Consider the following 18941-nt stretch of genomic DNA (forward strand, 5'->3'; position numbering starts at 1 on the left):
ATTTGGTCAAGTCAAGAAGCTAGGATTCATCCCAGGTTTTCTGGTTCCACATTGTGAAATTCACTACAGCCACTAGATCTACATGCTTCTCTTCCCCTGCACCCACCTTACACCCTAATGTGCTCTCTGGGTGCATGTCATAATAAATCTAGTACTGGCAACAGTATTGGGGAAATCATAATGACCAGTGCCCAGTACGTAAGATGGCTTTCCAGTTCACTTGTACCATCTAGTAATTGAACTAAACATCACAGGGGCAAAGCTTCTCAGGCAGCTGTGGAAATATGGATTTTTCTGGTCAGTTATGTCCCCTATCTTGGACCCCAACGGTTTCATGTGCATGTTACAAGTACATGTATGTTCCCTCCAGTTCCAGTTATGAAGACGCAAACACATGTGCGTCCACCATCAACATGTCCTCTGTCAGATCCGCCATGAATAGGCCGGATATTCCATTCCTAAATATGAAAAGCCACCGGCTTTATATGGTTTACCTATGCCATTTTACAGTCCAGGCAAGTAGGCCCTGATTCTGTCGTCAAACTCTTCTTGCCTTCTGCCTCTGAAAACTCCAGTCTGAGCCTGCATCTGTGACCATGAACTTTGTCTCATTCTCTGCGCGGCTCACGAAGCCTGACATCAGCCTATTCTCTGCCAAGAACTGTATTTCACCTTCGAGTTATCTGCTCCCCCCTCAGCCGATGCATTCCTGTCTAGTAGTTTAAGTAAACATTCTTCCAGCTACCGAGCAAAAGGCCCGGCTTCTCTGTCTTTATACAAGTAATTCATAGCCCTGTTACTATGGAAGATTCCTGCCCTCGCATCTAGTGTAGACACTTAGACGCTTGTACACGCACGCACGGTCAGTATAGAATAGATTCTGTCCGAGAGTCCTTCTTTTGTGGATAACATAGTTCTTTAAACATAGGATGTTAGATATGATTTGGGATTAGGTTGACTTGACCCCCCAGACTTTTCGTCTCCACATGTAGAGCTAAATGTCAAGTCCCCTTCACCCCCTAGTTACACGTCAATTACACGTCATGTTGCTGCGCGCGCATCTATGCCAAGTATTATCTTATAGATCCACCTATATATGACATCATAACCAATTATGTTCCTTTTTACTCCTTATTACACCCATTTTCGGTTACGCATATGAATCGTCATTTTCCTTATCAATTGTTACGCCTACTGCATTCGCTTCATTGTAATGTATGTACTATAAAAGTCATTTCTTGTCAATAATGTATGTACTTCACTTCCTGAACCTCCGTGGTGATGGAACTTGGAGCAACCGATTATAATCGATCATTGGAATAAAGCCCATTCCGAACCTCTGATACCACGGATTCTGCCTCTCATTTTACTGAGCTATTTTATTATGTTTCTGTATCAAATTAAGTCCCGGTAAAGGAAATTATTTACCACATGAATGGCGCCCGAACAGGGACACTTTCTCATCTCACGCGCCGGCGGTGAGTTGCAGGCCCGGTCTCCTGCCACAGCTGGACGGACAATTACGCGTACCAGCAGGATTTCCTGTGTCTCCCTCCGGTCAAGTGGGGGCGACTGAGGCTGCGATCAACACCCAGACGAGGCGGTGAGAAGTGCGAAGTATCCCGACCAGAGCCTAGCTGAGAGAGCAAGATCCGAGGTATACAGAGGCCCACCAGTTCGAAGTCGAGTCCAGTTTCCGACGAGTCGAGTCGAGTCCAGTCCGGTCCAAGTCCAGTTTCCGAGGCCTTCCGTTTCCGAAGCTACCCGGTGAGTACCATTACTGGGGAGGCATTTCTGACGTGCACATAGGTTGTGCCGGTCAAGACGGGTTTGGGTACACAAATCCGGTCTGCACTGTTTTAGCAGTGTATATGTACTGTTTTAGCAGTATATCAAGTATTCCGAAGTATCTAGTTATTGTCAAGAATTATGCTTGGTGATTAGTTATGCAGACAATCATCATTGTTGGTTATTTTAAAGGTTAAAAAATGTTTAATGTTTAATGTGTTAAACGTCCTGCATATTGTGGTATGAATGGTTGTTCATTATTGTGCTTTTGTACTAAGTGTGTTCAAAATCAAGTATCAGATCAGTTCTCAATATGCCGCTCTTTTCGAAATTAAGACAGATCACTACAAGAAAAGGGGTACTCGAAGAAGCCGTTCCCATTCCTCCTAGGGACACTCCAGGGTACTTCATGTATCATAAACATGGCCTAGACGCCATATTATTTCTTGATTTATGGGTAGACTACACCAAGGAATTACCAGAAAGTCAGAGGTGGCCCACAGCGGGAACCTGGGATGCAGAGTGCATCATGAAAGTAGAAGAAGAGTTATGGAAAAGGAAAGTCAGACAGTCACAGAAAGACGCCATTGAGTTATGGCGTAAAGAATCTCATAGACGCACAGAAAAAGCACGTAGACAGGAAGAAAAGAATAAAGAGAGTTCAAATAAAGTTCGAGAGAATCCATTAATTGAGGAAGGTATCCGAGTGAAATCAGAACAAGTAGATAGGCAAAGAAATGCCCTTATGAATGGTATGTATCCCCTCCTGGCCGAAGGATTACCTAAGGCTACTCCAGAACAACCGAAAGACTTGCCACCCCCATTGTTCCCAATAAAGGTACATCCTAAGGGGCATCCTAGAACCGCAGAAGATGTTTTTCTTTCCTCATATTTAGATGACGCAGCTCCCGAGTATGCTAATTCCGCCCCGCATAGACGGCATACCAGGGATGTCCTACGCCAAGATCCAGTACCCGTATCCCTACAGCAACAGATCGAGTCACAAGTTCCGGCAAGCACATCTGTTTCTACATCTGTTCCTACAGCTACTTCTATAGCTGTGTCCACACCTGTAGTTGCCGTGTCACGTTCAACGAATCCTTTCACACCCGACACCCCAGATGGGGCTACGGGAGGTGCTAACAACATTTTTTCTACGCCACCCAGAATAAATAAACTTACCTTTCAAGAGTCAGCACATTCACGTACCCCCAAACTCATAAACGCCCGTACGCTTAAGGAACTTCTTATAGATTGCAGATATGACCCTGTGCCCGGAAAAGAGGACGAAATGACCCTAGCATCATTACGTATCAGACGAACCGCAGTGTATTTAGGGAAGTTACCAGGAATGACTGCGCATCTAGATAAAATATACCATTTTGTCCAAACAGGGCGAGATCCAGAATGTATTAACAGAGCTATGGAATACCAGAAAGTGGAGATACAGGGGGAACTGTTACGTTTCCTCATAAATTGTGTGATCAGAAATGAAGACCGACCAGGGGTAGACCCGGAAGCAATGCAAATTCTTACCAGATGGAGCCAGAATATATCAGAAGGTAGACATGATAAACAAAATTGTATAATAGCCATGTGCCGAAAGATCCGTAAAGAAATAGAACGCCTACACGAAGAAAGATTAGCGGTAGACGAGTGCGAACAAAACGAGGAAGAAGGATCAGGACTGCCCACAGGACAGTCAGACACTATAGCCTATGTAGGTAGAGGAAGATCTTGTAATAGTAATAGATGTCTTATTGACCCGATACGCCCGATATGTCCAGACAATAACAGGGGTTTCCCAACACCCATAGTCCATATAAGGTCTAACGAGCATTCGTTCCAAGCCGCCGACAAACTACTCCGAGAACGAAGGGGTTATCATTTTCTCGATTCTATGGATGAACAAGAACTAGCCAGGTCAGCTGTCCATTGGGTTGACAGTCCCGGAAAATATAGTGATGATACAGTAGCACGCGCATTTTTGAATCTCACCCCAGATGAACAGCGTTTAGCTGGGATTTATATGATTCAACAACTCATTATACTATATCAGAGTCAGCATTCGGACCCTGGTCCCTTACCTGATATATTGACTGAATTGCTTATGAATAGATGGAGAGGTTCAGGTACTAAATTAATTAAAGAAATTCTAGAATCAAGAAAGCAGTATATTCTTTTTGTATGTTCAGACCGTGTCTCATTGCCCATCAAGGAAAGAACCACGTATCACATGGATAGACAGAATCCCTTACGAGAAGTGCACCCAATAAAGGGCGAGGACAACGAGTTTAAGCGCGTATTTGTATATACGCCCATATCAAAAATAGAATTGTTAGAAATGAAGAAAGTGGTACCCAGTCATGACAAAGACCCAGCGGGTTTTCACCGAGAAATTAAAGACATGTTACTCATGGGAGAGTATACCTATCCCGACATTATGACAATATTAAAGGTATTGATGCCTGCTGGCATTTATGAGAAACTCAGGGAAAAAGAGTGGGAGGTAGGAGACCAAAAGATAGAATGGTCAGTATTAGAAGCAGAAGAAAAGGCCCGAACTGCAGGAGCAGGACTTGGGGATAAAACTAAAGCACTACCAGGTTTACTAGTACAGGTACTGCCACGTTTATTAACTACGAAAAAGGAAGATTGGGGTACAATTTCAGCCTGTAAACAGAAGCAAGATGAAGACACTAGTGATTACTATGCCCGATTTGAAAAATGTTTTGGTATAAATAGTGGCCTAAAAGCAAGTAGCGAATCATACCCACATCTGTTTGTAACAAAATTAGTAGAAAATGCCCTGCCCCAAGTAAAGAATAGAGTATTAAAATTCGAGAGTACCTGGCAAGGTAACACTCCATCACAAATGTTACAGTACCATCACAATAGAATTAGAGAGGAACAAGAACATGAACACAGACGCATGAAAGACACGAAAATGAAAATGCTAGTTTCCCAGACAGTTCCAGCTGAAGGACATAAAAAGGGTATGACACATTCCGATTCAGCAGGACCTGTAAAAGGGACATGCAATTATTGTAAAAAGCCAGGTCATTACGTACACGATTGTCCAGTTTTGAAACATAATATCAGCATAGGTAAAACACAAGAAAGATCACGGCCATTTAGACAAGATCAGAATGAACAAGGAGCTCTGCAGCATGCCCAGGCCATGCCAGCCGCACAACAGCCAATACAGTTTGTGCCAGCTGCACCACCGTTGCCTGTTGCTGCCACACAGACAACAACACGACAAATGTATCAGACCGCACAGTATGAATATCCTGAGTACCAGCGTTACGCATGAAAAAGCCTAGAGAGGGAAGTTGACTTACCCCTTATCGAGATCCCTGTAGATCAAGAAGGACCTTATGTACATAGTGAATTATTAGGCCAAGACAGAAAATTTTTACTCGATACAGGGGCAAGTCGAACAACCATAAAACGTAGTGAAGTTCCAGGGGCACCCCTCTCAGGCTCACAGAATATTTCCCTTGGTTTTTCATGAAAACCTATTGTTAATGAAGTATCACAGCCTCTTCCACTTACGATAGGACCTTTGACCGAACTACAGATTTATTACTTACCAAATCATGTCCAGAAAATCTGTTAGGAATAAAAACACTGAAAGCTCTAGGAGCCATAATATGTTGTTCTCCGGAAGGAGTAAGGTTGTTTTTACGTGATTTTAAAGGTCATTATGTGTCTAGAGACATGGATCCCCGACTGCAGACTTTACCTACACATCTATGGGCACAAGGCCCTACTGATGTTGGATGCATGAATATTACACCATATCGAGTCACATTAAAGGCAGGAGTGGTGCTACCACGAATGCGACAATACAAGTTACCACCAGATGCTGTAGTGGCTTTACTACAAATCATTGACGAGCTCATTGCCCAAGGAGTGGTTGTAGAAACCGACTCCAATATATGTAATTCACCAATAATTCCGATTCTTAAACGAACAGATCCAAAGGCCCCGCCAGTATATCGATTGGTTATTGATCTGCGCGAATTAAACAAGTGCATTGTGCCACAATTCCCTGTGGTCCCAGATATCTCGTCATTACTGACAGCCATTGATTCCGAAGCAACATTCTTTACTGTAATTGATCTCAAGAATGCTTTTTTCAGCGTCCCAATAGATCCGGAGAGCCAATATTTGTTCGGATTTAGTTTAAATGGACGTAGCTTTAAATTCTCACGCGCACCTCAAGGATTTACAGAAAGCCCCAGCATCTATAGCCAAGCACTGAAACGAGAACTCGATAGTATCCACATGCCAGTTAACACTGCCCTGCTTCAATACGTCGATGATCTGCTGATCACCGCAAGAAGCGAACCGGAATGTGAAAAAGCATCACTGACAGTTTTACAATTTCTAGCCGAAAAGGGGCACAAGGTGTCCCCTTCTAAGCTGCAATTCTGTGTCCAGCGAGTTATTTATCTTGGACACTCGCTGTCCAAGGAGGGAAGGCAGCTTACACCCGACCGCATTCAGTTAATAGCTAACATGCAAATACCCAAGACACAAAAGGAGGTGCGGGCTTTCATAGGCCTCACTTCATACTGTAGACAGTGGATCCCGCAATACGCATTTCTAGCAAAACCACTCATTCAGTTGACAACACAGGAGGCAGCCACATCGACTGTTCTCCCTTGGACCCAGGAACATACACAAGCTTTTGAAAGCCTAAAGAAAGCTTTATGTCAAGCACCTGTTTTAGCAACACCATGTTACAGAAAACAGTTTACACTCTTTGTTACAGAACGCGAAGGTACTGCCTTGTCAGTACTCACACAGGAACAAGCAGGAGCACACAAACCATGTGCTTATTTTTCTAGTACATTAGATCCCGTAGCTCAGGCTTTGCCTGCATGCCTAAAATCAGTGGCAGCGACAGCTTTAGCAATCAGACAAAGCGATGCCATAGTGTTAGGACATCCATTGACAGTTCAAGTACCACATGCAGTAGAGGTTCTTGTAAATAGAACGCAAACACAACACTTGACTATAGCGCGACTTACAGGGTACGAACTTACATTGTTTCAGCCACATATAGAAATCAGACGCTGTAACACATTGAATCCTGCCACACTTTTGCCAGTAACCGGAACAGACCCACTAGCCCATGACTGTATTGAAGTTATTACAATAACGACGAAACCTAGACAAGACTTAACCGATGTCCCATTGTCAGATCCAGACCTGACATTGTACGTAGATGGTTCATGTATGAGAACAAATACAGGAGAGTTAGTGGCTGCTTACGCAGTCACAACAGATACTGAAGTCATTGAAACTAATCGTATAAATACTTTGTCAGCTCAAGCCGCAGAGCTCATCGCTCTGACACAAGCCTGTATTCAAGCCACAAGTAAAAAAGTCAACATATACACTGATTCACGTTATGCATTCGGAGTTGTACATGACTTCGGCGTGCTGTGGCGAGAGAGAGGTTATTTAACTTCCCACGGTGCCCACATTCAGCACGGACCCCTCATTCATGCCTTATTAGATGCAATACATCTACCCACTGCAATATCAATTATGAAATGTAAGGCTCATACGAAGGTCACTGATATCATTTCCCAAGGCAATGATCTAGCCGACAGAACAGCTAAACAGACTGCTCAAACTCAAACCCCCGACATGACAAAGACAATAGTCCCGATGCCGACACATTGTATGACAGTTAAAGATCCTACTCTTGACGTAATTGACATACAGACACATGCTACACCAGACGAAATAAAGAAATGGACTGAATTAGGAGGGATCCAAACGGACCAAGGATGGATGATGAAGGAAAAGTCTGTGTGGTTCCTTCCTGATTCAATGGTCCAAGTTATAATTAACAGTATACATAGTCCAGCGCATCTAGGAGAAAAAGCTATGCTAGACAGCATTCAACACATTTGGTTCAATAAACATTTACGAGCAGCAGCCAAACAAAAGGTCCGTACCTGTATGATCTGTTGTCAGTTTAACCCAGGAAAAAGCGTTCCCGTAGAACAGGGTGGATTTCATCCTCCTGATCACCCTTTTGAAGCCCTCCAGATGGACTATATCCAGATGGAACGATGTCGAGGATTCAAATATGTTCTCGTAGTTGTCGGCGCTCTGTCCCGTTGGACAGAGGCATACCCGGTTTCAGATTACACTGCCCCGACTACTGCCAAACAGTTGGTTCGAGAATTCTTCCCACGATACGGTTTACCACGTGTTGTTCACTCAGATAACGGCCAGCCGTTCTCATCCGAATTAATGAAACATGTTTCACTTTTGTTAGGTTATCAGTGGAAATTCCACTGTGTCCGACACCCTGAGGCAGCAGGTCTCGTAGAAAGACATAATCAGACCCTGAAAATTAGATTGTCCAAAATATGCAGGGAGAAAGGTGTCGACTGGGTAGTAGCACTACCAGTTGCACTCTTTTTCACAAGAATGGTCGCACACTCTCGAACAGGGCTATCCCCGTATGAGGTGATCTTCGGCAGACCACCAAATATGTGGGGGACGCCTATACCACGCAAAATAACTGATGTTGACTGTAATATGCTGACAGATTACTTGGCTTCCTTGATGTCTGCACTACAATCTTGTCGTTCACAGGTAGCTGCAGCCTTTCCCGACAACACTGAGGTGAAACCCCATGACGTAGTTCCGGGTGATCTCGTATTTGTGAGAAATTTCGACCGAAAGACTCAGCTGGAGCCCAGGTGGAAGACACCCAAGTTGGTTCTGCTCACTACAAGGACAGCCGTGAAGATCGAGGGCCGCAAGGGCTGGATTCATTCAAGTCATATCAAGAAATTTCATGGACTATCCTCGGATATAGACATTGTGCCCTGCACTCCCTCACAGACTGATTCAAAACCTCCTTTGGTTGAAAAGACTAAAACCGAACTCTATAAAGTAAAATTGAGGCCTAGAACGTCAGACAATTTGATTGTTTAAGTCCTCTCCAAGGTGAAGCGGTTGAATTTGTCTCTGACATGTATCCTCTAGACCTGAATCATGGACAGTCGCGGAAAATGTTGAAACGACAGGCGTATTGTAAATCACTGCGTAGCCACTGTATAGTGACATTATTAATTTTGTTTTTCTTGAGTCTTTTAATAATTACTGCAAGTATATTGTTGCACATATATTACCCTATTTCTAGACATATTTACAATGTTACCGCAGAACATTCTTTTAGTGACCTACCGCCGCATGAATTGTCTTAGAGACTTGCGCTGCGCAATAACACTTTCATTAGTATGTTACATCATTCCCATCCCCATCAGACTAGTAATGCCACCAATTGTAATGCCACCAATTGTTGGGTGTGTGGCCGGCTCCCTCCCTATCAGAATTATGAAGGAGTCCTGCCTTTCTTTCCACATCCGTTTACACATAATGGCTCCTGTGGAGCATGGTTTAGTTTAATCAATTCCATAGACTCAGACACAGCAGTTTACCAAGATCATTGGGTATGGGGAAACCTGAACCTAGTTTTACTCAAGGTCTGCTACCCTGACAAGGAGGGTCGCCCCAAAAGAACAGGAACTGATCTAGAAAATGAAGTATATGGATTAGGTAATTTTACACCTAATCTCATGATTCTAAATGTCGTATCCGAAGTTGAACTAGTTTTACCCACCATGTCAGTATTCCCAGCGAAAGGTGAATTGTGTGTAAGAAAAGTTGGTTCGATACATATGGGCCATAGTAAATGCACTACTACAGTAGAATTCAGTGATCAAGGCAAATCTTCATTTAGAGCTTCTCGCCACTCCTACTTTATATGTGGTCAGACTGCATATATGCGTCTACCTCTAGATTGGGATGGTACCTGCTACATTGCATTCCTTTTGCCACCTGTTTTCCTAGCTCCTCCTGATTATTATAGAAATATTCATTTAGTGCACAACAGAGAGCGGAGAGATCTCCCAATTGTCGATTACACTGAAACAGCATGGGAAAAATACACAGATTTCAATAAAGGCATCTTTCCCTATATAGGTACTGTTACTAATAGTAAGCTGATACGTAGATTGACTAGAACCCTTGAAGCAGTAGTGAATGAAACTATTTCCGCCTTAGGCAATTTAACAGAAGAGCAGTCTGCTATGCGGATTGTTGTGCTTCAAAATCGTCTTGTCCTTGACGTCATCCTGGCTGATAGGGGCGGAGCTTGTAGGGTCATCGGATCAAGCTGTTGCATTTTCATACCAGAAAATTCGCCATCTGTATATAAAGCTATAACTCGCCTTCATAAGATTGTAAGCCAGATACACCAGAATCCAGGCACCTGGACTTGGTCCGGTTGGGTTTGGAGTGTGATATCAGCCTGGGGATGGAGAGTTCTATCCTTCCTAGGTATTGGCCTTCTCCTACTATTCAGTTGCTGTCTATGTCTACAATGTGGACCAGCGATCTGTGGCCTGTGTGCCACATCGTGTATTCCACCACCAAGATCTCATTCGTCACGGAAGAAGAAAGAAGAACAAATGATGCTATATGAACAGATCAATGGATTGATGAAGATTGATATCTCTTGACGGGCAAGTAGGGGACAAGGAGGGAATGTGGAAATATGGATTTTTCTGGTCAGTTATGTCCCCTATCTTGGACCCCAACGGTTTCATGTGCATGTTACAAGTACATGTATGTTCCCTCCAGTTCCAGTTATGAAGACGCAAACACATGTGCGTCCACCATCAACATGTCCTCTGTCAGATCCGCCATGAATAGGCCGGATATTCCATTCCTAAATATGAAAAGCCACCGGCTTTATATGGTTTACCTATGCCATTTTACAGTCCAGGCAAGTAGGCCCTGATTCTGTCGTCAAACTCTTCTTGCCTTCTGCCTCTGAAAACTCCAGTCTGAGCCTGCATCTGTGACCATGAACTTTGTCTCATTCTCTGCGCGGCTCACGAAGCCTGACATCAGCCTATTCTCTGCCAAGAACTGTATTTCACCTTCGAGTTATCTGCTCCCCCCTCAGCCGATGCATTCCTGTCTAGTAGTTTAAGTAAACATTCTTCCAGCTACCGAGCAAAAGGCCCGGCTTCTCTGTCTTTATACAAGTAATTCATAGCCCTGTTACTATGGAAGATTCCTGCCCTCGCATCTAGTGTAGACACTTAGACGCTTGTACACGCACGCACGGTCAGTATAGAATAGATTCTGTCCGAGAGTCCTTCTTTTGTGGATAACATAGTTCTTTAAACATAGGATGTTAGATATGATTTGGGATTAGGTTGACTTGACCCCCCAGACTTTTCGTCTCCACATGTAGAGCTAAATGTCAAGTACCCTTCACCCCCTAGTTACACGTCAATTACACGTCATGTTGCTGCGCGCGCATCTATGCCAAGTATTATCTTATAGATCCACCTATATATGACATCATAACCAATTATGTTCCTTTTTACTCCTTATTACACCCATTTTCGGTTACGCATATGAATCGTCATTTTCCTTATCAATTGTTACGCCTACTGCATTCGCTTCATTGTAATGTATGTACTATAAAAGTCATTTCTTGTCAATAATGTATGTACTTCACTTCCTGAACCTCCGTGGTGATGGAACTTGGAGCAACCGATTATAATCGATCATTGGAATAAAGCCCATTCCGAACCTCTGATACCACGGATTCTGCCTCTCATTTTACTGAGCTATTTTATTATGTTTCTGTATCAAATTAAGTCCCGGTAAAGGAAATTATTTACCACACAGCTATGCCCTCACATGTAATATAATGCACCCTAACTTAGGGCTACAAGCCCTTCTGTAGGGGTGGCTTATCTTACATGTAGAGACTTTGCATGGAACACAGTGAGTGTGCCATGTCTTGTTTTCACTCATGGTTTCCACCATGACACGCAGCCTGCAATGGCAACCTGAATGCAATTTGTATGGGGGGTAACTTAGGGTGGAAAAATAAATGCTGGAAGCCTAAGAGACCCACTTTAGGACACATGTCCAAGGTACCAGTGGTGCCACTTACGAGAGATTTACAAGGATGGTAAAATGAGTGCCAGTTGTGTTTCAATTGGAACATTTTACCTTGTTTTTAGGGCAAGAGCATTGGCACTGGGGCCTGGTTAGCAGGGTCCCAGTGCACATCAGTCGAAAAACATCAGTGCCAGTGGCAAAAAGTTGGGACGACCATGACAAAAGGTGCACTTTCCTGCAGTAAGTGTCTTAACAGTGGATGGTAGACGAGTTGTTGTGACATGTATTTGGATACAGGACTGGTAATCAATCCAAGGTTATTTATTGTGCAAATATCATTATGTATGGCATTTCCCACTGGGTCAGTGAAAATGTGCTGAACATTTACCTACTTTTTTGTTGATCCATACTTTCCACCCCCATAGACTTTTACAGCAAAAACCAGTGCCTACACATTACTCTAGGTGCTCCTACTGATTTTGGGCACCCTACAGACTAATTTGAAAGGAGGTGAAATCCAGCTACTTTTGCAGTAAGAAAATGAACAGCAAGTCTCCAAAAGCTGTATACTATACTTAAAGATGCATGTATCATAACTACTACTGCTGGCAATGACTGACATTAGTGCAACTCAAGAGTGTCTTTTCAGATTAAGAGTTGGAAAGAATCAAGAGTTTCATACCAGTTAAAGTGCACAATTTCACACCGATTTCTGGCCTTTTCATGATGTTCTCAGAGACTCTTGGTTCATTTTTCGACACGACGATTCAAAATAATTTAAACCATATTAAAAATACAAGGTGCTTTGTTAACACATACGAAGGTTAGGTGACAAGAACGATATTCTTAAGGTCAAGGGTCAATTTTTTAACAAAAGAAGTGCAAACAAATAAAAGAAAACCCACTACTCGTGTTGTTGAGGCTTCATTACTTAAAATCGCTGGCCTCAAATTGGAAAAAATAGCAGACTCTCTTTTAAACATTTAATGCGGGAAACAAGCAGATTATAAAATAGAGTGCAATGAAATATTTTGCATCAAGAGCCGCTTCCTCATCAGACAGATAAGAAGATTATCACAAGATCTATTAAATGAAAAGGCCTTGAAACTTCACGACAGCAATAGTCCTGCAATGATTTATAAAAAGTAACTTTACTGGGATAACTTTAAATTTCTTGTCTTTCAGACAAACGCTAACCCTCACAAATCTCCAATTTCTAATATACCTTATAGAAAGCTATTCAGTAAAAGACTGACATCTCCAACTTTGTGACTCAGAATCTTGTTTTGCATGTATGTTACTTTGAAGTTTTTACCATAATAACACAGCACGTTTTATGCCTCCCCAACCAATTTTTTAAGCAAACGTTTTTGCATTGTTCCATTTGAAGCGGAGCAACTTGTAACTTAATTCATGAGACACTGTGGAATCAATGCACAAAACAGATATCAACACTGATGCTATGTTTACCATATTTTCTTTCTCCTCTTCGTTTTCAATGTCTTCTTCATTTTCAGCCTCATCCTGCAGAACCACAGAGGAGGGGGCCACCCACTTTTCTTTTGGCATAAGCTCCACGGCTACAATGTCTTCATGCACTGCTCGATTTAGGTTTCGAAGCCCCTGTATAAGTACCTTATTTGAAGAAATAAATATCACCATGAGTTCTAACAATGAAACGGATACATTTAGAATACATTTTACACCAGAAAAGACTCCAAAAAAGAAAAAAACTGAAAAGAAGTTGTAACACTAGCATCATTACATCAATAATGAGGAAAGGTTAGCAGGTACTCCTTAGATGCAGTGTGGAAATATTTTTAAAAAGCACCGCGCTACCAGGCTGGATGCAGCAGAAGTTGGGAAATATAAGCACTTTCAATTACATTGTGTTTTTCAAGCTTTTGTTATGAAATCAATGTGTGAAGGCTAATGTTATCAGAAAGTTCATATTTCAGAGAGTGGGCTTAGATATTCACATGGCTGGGTCTGAACTGGGGTGGCGAAGTGACCTACAGAACGATGATGGTTTGGTGAGTGTCTGAAAAGTTTCAGCGCTCTGTTCATCATTTTCCTGCGTTTGCTTAGATCCACTCCTAGTGTGTCAGAGTGAGTGTGGCTGGAAAACAGAGTCAGAAACTTGTTGTGAACTCCAATCACTGTTAAGGTGATTAAAGACTCCATACATAAGGCCAGCGGTGAAGAGAACAGAGGACCTCAAACAATCAATATCTGGGGGAAATGATAAGTAGTTTTGAGAAGAACCATCTTGATTGTGGTAAGTCACTCAAAACAAAGGTGTTTCTTCTTCTATTTGACATCACACTTTTTCTAACCTTGAACCTTCCCCTATTCCTCTCTTCCTGCTCCCTCCTGGATACCATTGCTGGGTGACAGTGCTCTATAAATCAAAATACAATAAATCAAGTTCATATTCTGACCTAGGTGGTAAGTATGGAACATATAGATTGGGATAAAGTTTCGGTACATGGGGATGAAGTCTGCAGCAGTGGACCTTAAGCTACCTTCAGAGTTGCTGAAGAATTGGCCTGAGTCTTAGGTTTTGGTTCAAAAGGGGCTCATTCCAAACTCTGTAAGCAAAGCATGTATTTTCATCCACAGCAGTTGAGCTCTGCGTGAACCAGAGGCGGCTGGAGAGGGAATGACTGCATGAAAGGTAATCTGGCTACTGGATGTTGATGGATCTTGAACATGATTGGGTAGAACGTCCATTCACTGTAATCTGGAAAGAGAGCAAATGCAGTTCTTTTAAGTTAGGGTACTTTCTTTGGTCGGTGATTAGTTTTTTGAGGAGGTGAAGAGGGAATAAAGGAAAAGAGTCAAGAAAGTGTTCTCACTGTGAATGTGTAGGCATAAGGGGGAGTAGAAGATGGATTGAACAACAGAAAAAACGTATGCCTTGATTGTCTACAAGAGGGTCTGCTACAGTGGGCTTGTCTTCTTTTTCACATCTTTCTTCAAGGAGAATTTGGAATCAACATGGAACTTGTGTGACTTTGTGCTGCCTTTGAGGGCAAAGTTATAGATGCTTGGCCAGGTCAGTAAGCCTGTGGGCTGGGACCCTACTGATCAGGATAAACTCAATCTTGAGGAGGTTGAACTTCCAATAAACAGAGCATGTCAGATTTTGGCTGTGTTCCAACAAGCTGCTAGTCGTTGGATGTTGCCAGCCAATGATACAGAGATACAGCTGTGTGGAATTGGCATCAGATCAAGGGAACAACGCATACCAATACAGAAAATGTTGGGAGAAGCAAATGGATAAGGATAGCGGTATAGAGGGCTTTGTGGTCTACTTTGTGAGGCTGAGAAGCCAAGACACAAATATGCAGGGGTTCCCACTGCCGAAGATTCGGAGAAAATCATCCACAACTTCAACTGTCTCCTTCTCTATGCTGCATCATGGGATGTACCCTGTGTTTGTACACTTTGGTGGCAGTCAATATACCACTGGGTGCCAAGTGCCCTTCCCCGATTTCATCCATAAAGGGAAACTGGTAATGGAACAGGGGGGAAGAGTTTGCTTGGGCATAATCTGACTTCACATGGAGAAGAAGATTAGAGACTGGTTTTCAGTGACTGAGGGAAGAGCGATTAATGTTCTTCATGTGTGTGGTAAGTGTACTAAATTTTACATTTCAATGATTTGTATACATTTTTTCTTAATTGCAACATGTACTTTTAAATTACCATCTTATAGCCATCAACTTTGATAAAGCAAACTATTCCTCAGACACTTGCACCCCATCCTCCATTCGTCCCACCATTCCTGAAGCATGCGCATAGAGTCATGAGTTCGCTTAGGTTTCTCCTTCAGTCCTCCATTTTTTAGGCTATGGCAATAAGAACTAGGTGCACTCTCCTGCCTACAACCAGAATGGTCAGAGCACAAAGGCACTGTGGGCAGCAAAGCTCTCTACGGTCGCTTGCCAGGTATTCAATTATCCCCACCACGGTTTCCAAAGCTTCCAGCAGTGCCTGTAAATTTCACTGCTGGGACCGCCTTGCCCTCTTGCTTTTAGGTAATGCTTCTTATGCAGATATTTACTAGACTGGACGTATTCTCTAGGTCCTCCAGTTTTTCCTGAAGGACAAAGTGTTTTTCATCAAGTAGCAGGGTCCAGATCCTCAGTTGCTCTTATTCAGTCATTGCTTTATTACTTGTCTCTTGAGGGGCCAAATTCTCTTTCATGTCTGTCGTGATGTCTCTTGAGCCTTGCTTCATCTCCTCCCGTACTCCAGACTCGACTGTCTCTTTCTTGTCACGGAGGGGTATAGTTCCTATTCCACTCAAGTGGTCCTCCATCAACCGAGGGCTTTTGCCACTAATAGGATCCGGCGCAGTTTGAGGATGACAACTTCTTTGTTCTAAGAGCCTCTATGATAGGCTGCATTGCAGGTCAAAGTTAGTTCTCTCTCTCTCTCTCTCATCGGTCTCAGAGGTTTCTCTCACCAGGCCCTTCCCTGATAATCTTGCATGCTTTACGCTGCTGTGCATTTCCCAGCCCTGCCTTGTTCCTTTATTGTTTATCACCTCAGTTGTTGCTCAGTGCTTTTTCTGTACCCGGGGTACCTACCTCTTTCTAGGTATGGCAAGGACCTATGTGGTATGCCTAATTTATTATGACGAAACCAGCTTGGATTAGGCTCTGAGAATCTGTAGTCACCTTAGGGACAAGTGCCTTCCAGTGCTTCTTGCTTTTTCCTGCCCTACCTCCAGGGCCCCGAGGATGCTACTCTCAAAGCTATTCTCTTCTTGGGACTTGCCTTAATTTATCTATCCTCGGCTGGTCACTCGGCCCGAATCGGCAGGTCTCGGCTCCTTATCTGAATCACCCCTTGCATCTATGCCTGCCAATTTGGCAACTGTGGTCGTACTCAGTCAAACACAAGCACCAACTCCTTCAGGGGTAGAATAGCCCTCGATAAAGCACAACCTGACCTGTCTAAGTCCCAAAGATACTAATAATCAAAATACAATAGAAACAACATTAATAATCATTAATATCTCTTACACCATTCGTCATCAGGTTTTCAATCAAGTATGAAGAAAAACTTGAAATCTCAGAGCAAAAATATCCTTTTAATCAGCAATAATTCATTAGATATACAACAACATGAAAAACGAATAACAAAGAAAGCCCCACACAAAAAAGAAGAAAGGTTATAATAAATCTATCAGACCATCAGAAGTTAAAAACAAGGTCCCTGTTATGTGCCACAAGTCCAAAGCAGTTACTTACCTTCAGTAAGAGACATAGGTTAGTTATAGATTCCTTACCTTAGAATTACCCCCAGGCGTCAGACTGGATCCGGAGAATTTTTTCTTAGTACCACTGCTCGTCAGTAGGTGGCATCGGTTGACTCTGCATCCGGCGTCGTATTCGCCGGGATGATGTTGCGGTGCCTATTTAGACACTGCCCCTGCCGTCAGTTTTGACACGACTTTCCACGCCCTGTCCCTAGAAGCCAGTTCGCAGAGCGGGATGGCTGGGTGGGGCGGTATGCAATCTAAAATTAACCTAGGTCTCTTACAGATACATTGTTACAGAAGGTAAGTAACTTGTTCATCTGAAAGAGACAGTTAGTTATAGATTCCTTACCTTAGAATAGATACCCCAGCAAACCCAACCCTAAAGGATTGATTTTGCAAACCAAGTTCACACCAGAAAGCCCTGGAGGACGGAATGGGCAAAATAGCAATTTCTCTGGACTTGGCTGTCCAGGCAGTATTGGTTGGTGAATGTGTGGAAGGATGCCCACGTGGTTGCCTGACAGTTGTCAAGGAGTGGAACTCCACGTGAAAGAGCCGTGGTGGCAGCCGTAGCTCTGGTGGAATTAACTTGGAGCCCCACTGGAGGTTCCTTTTTTGCCAAAGCGTAACAGATTTTAATACAAAGGATAACCCATTTAGAGATGGTACGCTTTTGAACAACCCAACCTTTTTTGCACCTACGTAGCCAAGGAAGAGTTGATCATCCATCCGGAAATCTTTTGTGCGGTCAAGGTAGAAGGATAGAGCACGTTTAGGGTCCAGACGGTGAAGTCTCTCCTCCTCCTTGGAAGGGTGCAGAGGTGAGGTGTGCAAAGTAACAGTTTGTCCAATGTGAAAATGTGTTACTACTTTTGGAAGGAACAAGTGTCTCGTCCTAAGCACCACTTTGTTCAGATGCACAGAGAAGAAAGGGGGCTTGGAAGAAAGGGCTTGAAGCTCACTCACCCTGCGAGCAGAGGTGATAGCAACAAGGAAAGCTGTCTTCAGAGTAAGGAGTCTGAGAATACAATTGTGAAGAGGCTCGAAGGGAGCGCACATAAGGTAAGTTAAGACAAGGTTCAAGGCCCACTGGGACATAACGAAAGGAGATGGAGGAAAAGATTAGTAATGCCCTTAAAGAATTTATTTACAATAGGGGACTTGAACAAAGATGGCAGATCTGGAAGCCGAAGGAAAGCAGAGATGTTCACAAGATAGCCTTTAAGAGTGCCCAGGGCAGAGCCCTGCTGGACCAAAGAAAGAATATATAAAAGACCCTCGGAAAGAGGGGCAGAAAGGGGATCCACAGCCTTTGCTGAGCACCATTCAACAAATGTATTCAATCGACAGGCGTATACCGTGGAAGGTCAAAAGCTGTCAACTGTTGCCGCTCAAGCTCCACGCAAAGAGGTGGAGGCCTGACAGGTTCAGTTGAAGAACCCTCCCCTGCAGCTGCGACAGACAATCCTCCTGGAAAGGCATTCTGAGTGGCGGATCGATGGTAATGCTCAGGGTACCACACTCTTCGTGCCCAGTCGGGAGCCACAAAAATAACTTTGGCCTGGTCGCACATGATCTTCTTCAGGACTCTGGGCAGAAGTGCTATAGGCGGAAAGGTGTGCAGGGGGCCGCAGTTCCACTCGTGACAAAAAGCATCGCCGAGCGAGTGCCGCCCTGGAAACTCTAATGCGCAGAATTGCTGACATTGCGCGTTCTTTTCGGTGGCCAACAGATCTAACCAAGGCTCTCCCCACTGCACCACCTCCGAGTGAAGATGCCATTTGTGATATACCAGGTACCGACGTGAGGAAATATGAATTTTTATGATCGATTGTGTCCCCTATCTTAGACCCCAACGGCTCCATGTGCAAGCTACAAGTACATGTATGTTCCCTCCACTTCAAGCTAT

At 43.4% G+C, this 18941-nt stretch overlaps 1 protein-coding gene across 1 annotated transcript in view; it reads right to left on the minus strand.

Moving 5' to 3' along the window:
* DIS3 (DIS3 exosome endoribonuclease and 3'-5' exoribonuclease) overlaps positions 1–18941 on the minus strand; it is a 356327-nt gene that overhangs the window by 273075 nt on the left and 64311 nt on the right. The window contains exon 6 of the mRNA XM_085622000.1: positions 13228–13392. Within this exon, the coding sequence (XP_085478126.1) occupies positions 13228–13392 (165 nt within the window). The remainder of the gene's footprint in view (positions 1–13227; positions 13393–18941) is intronic.

Source organism: Triturus cristatus, chromosome 8, assembly GCF_964204655.1.
Source record: "Triturus cristatus chromosome 8, aTriCri1.1, whole genome shotgun sequence".
NCBI classification, from domain to species: Eukaryota; Metazoa; Chordata; class Amphibia; order Caudata; family Salamandridae; genus Triturus; species Triturus cristatus.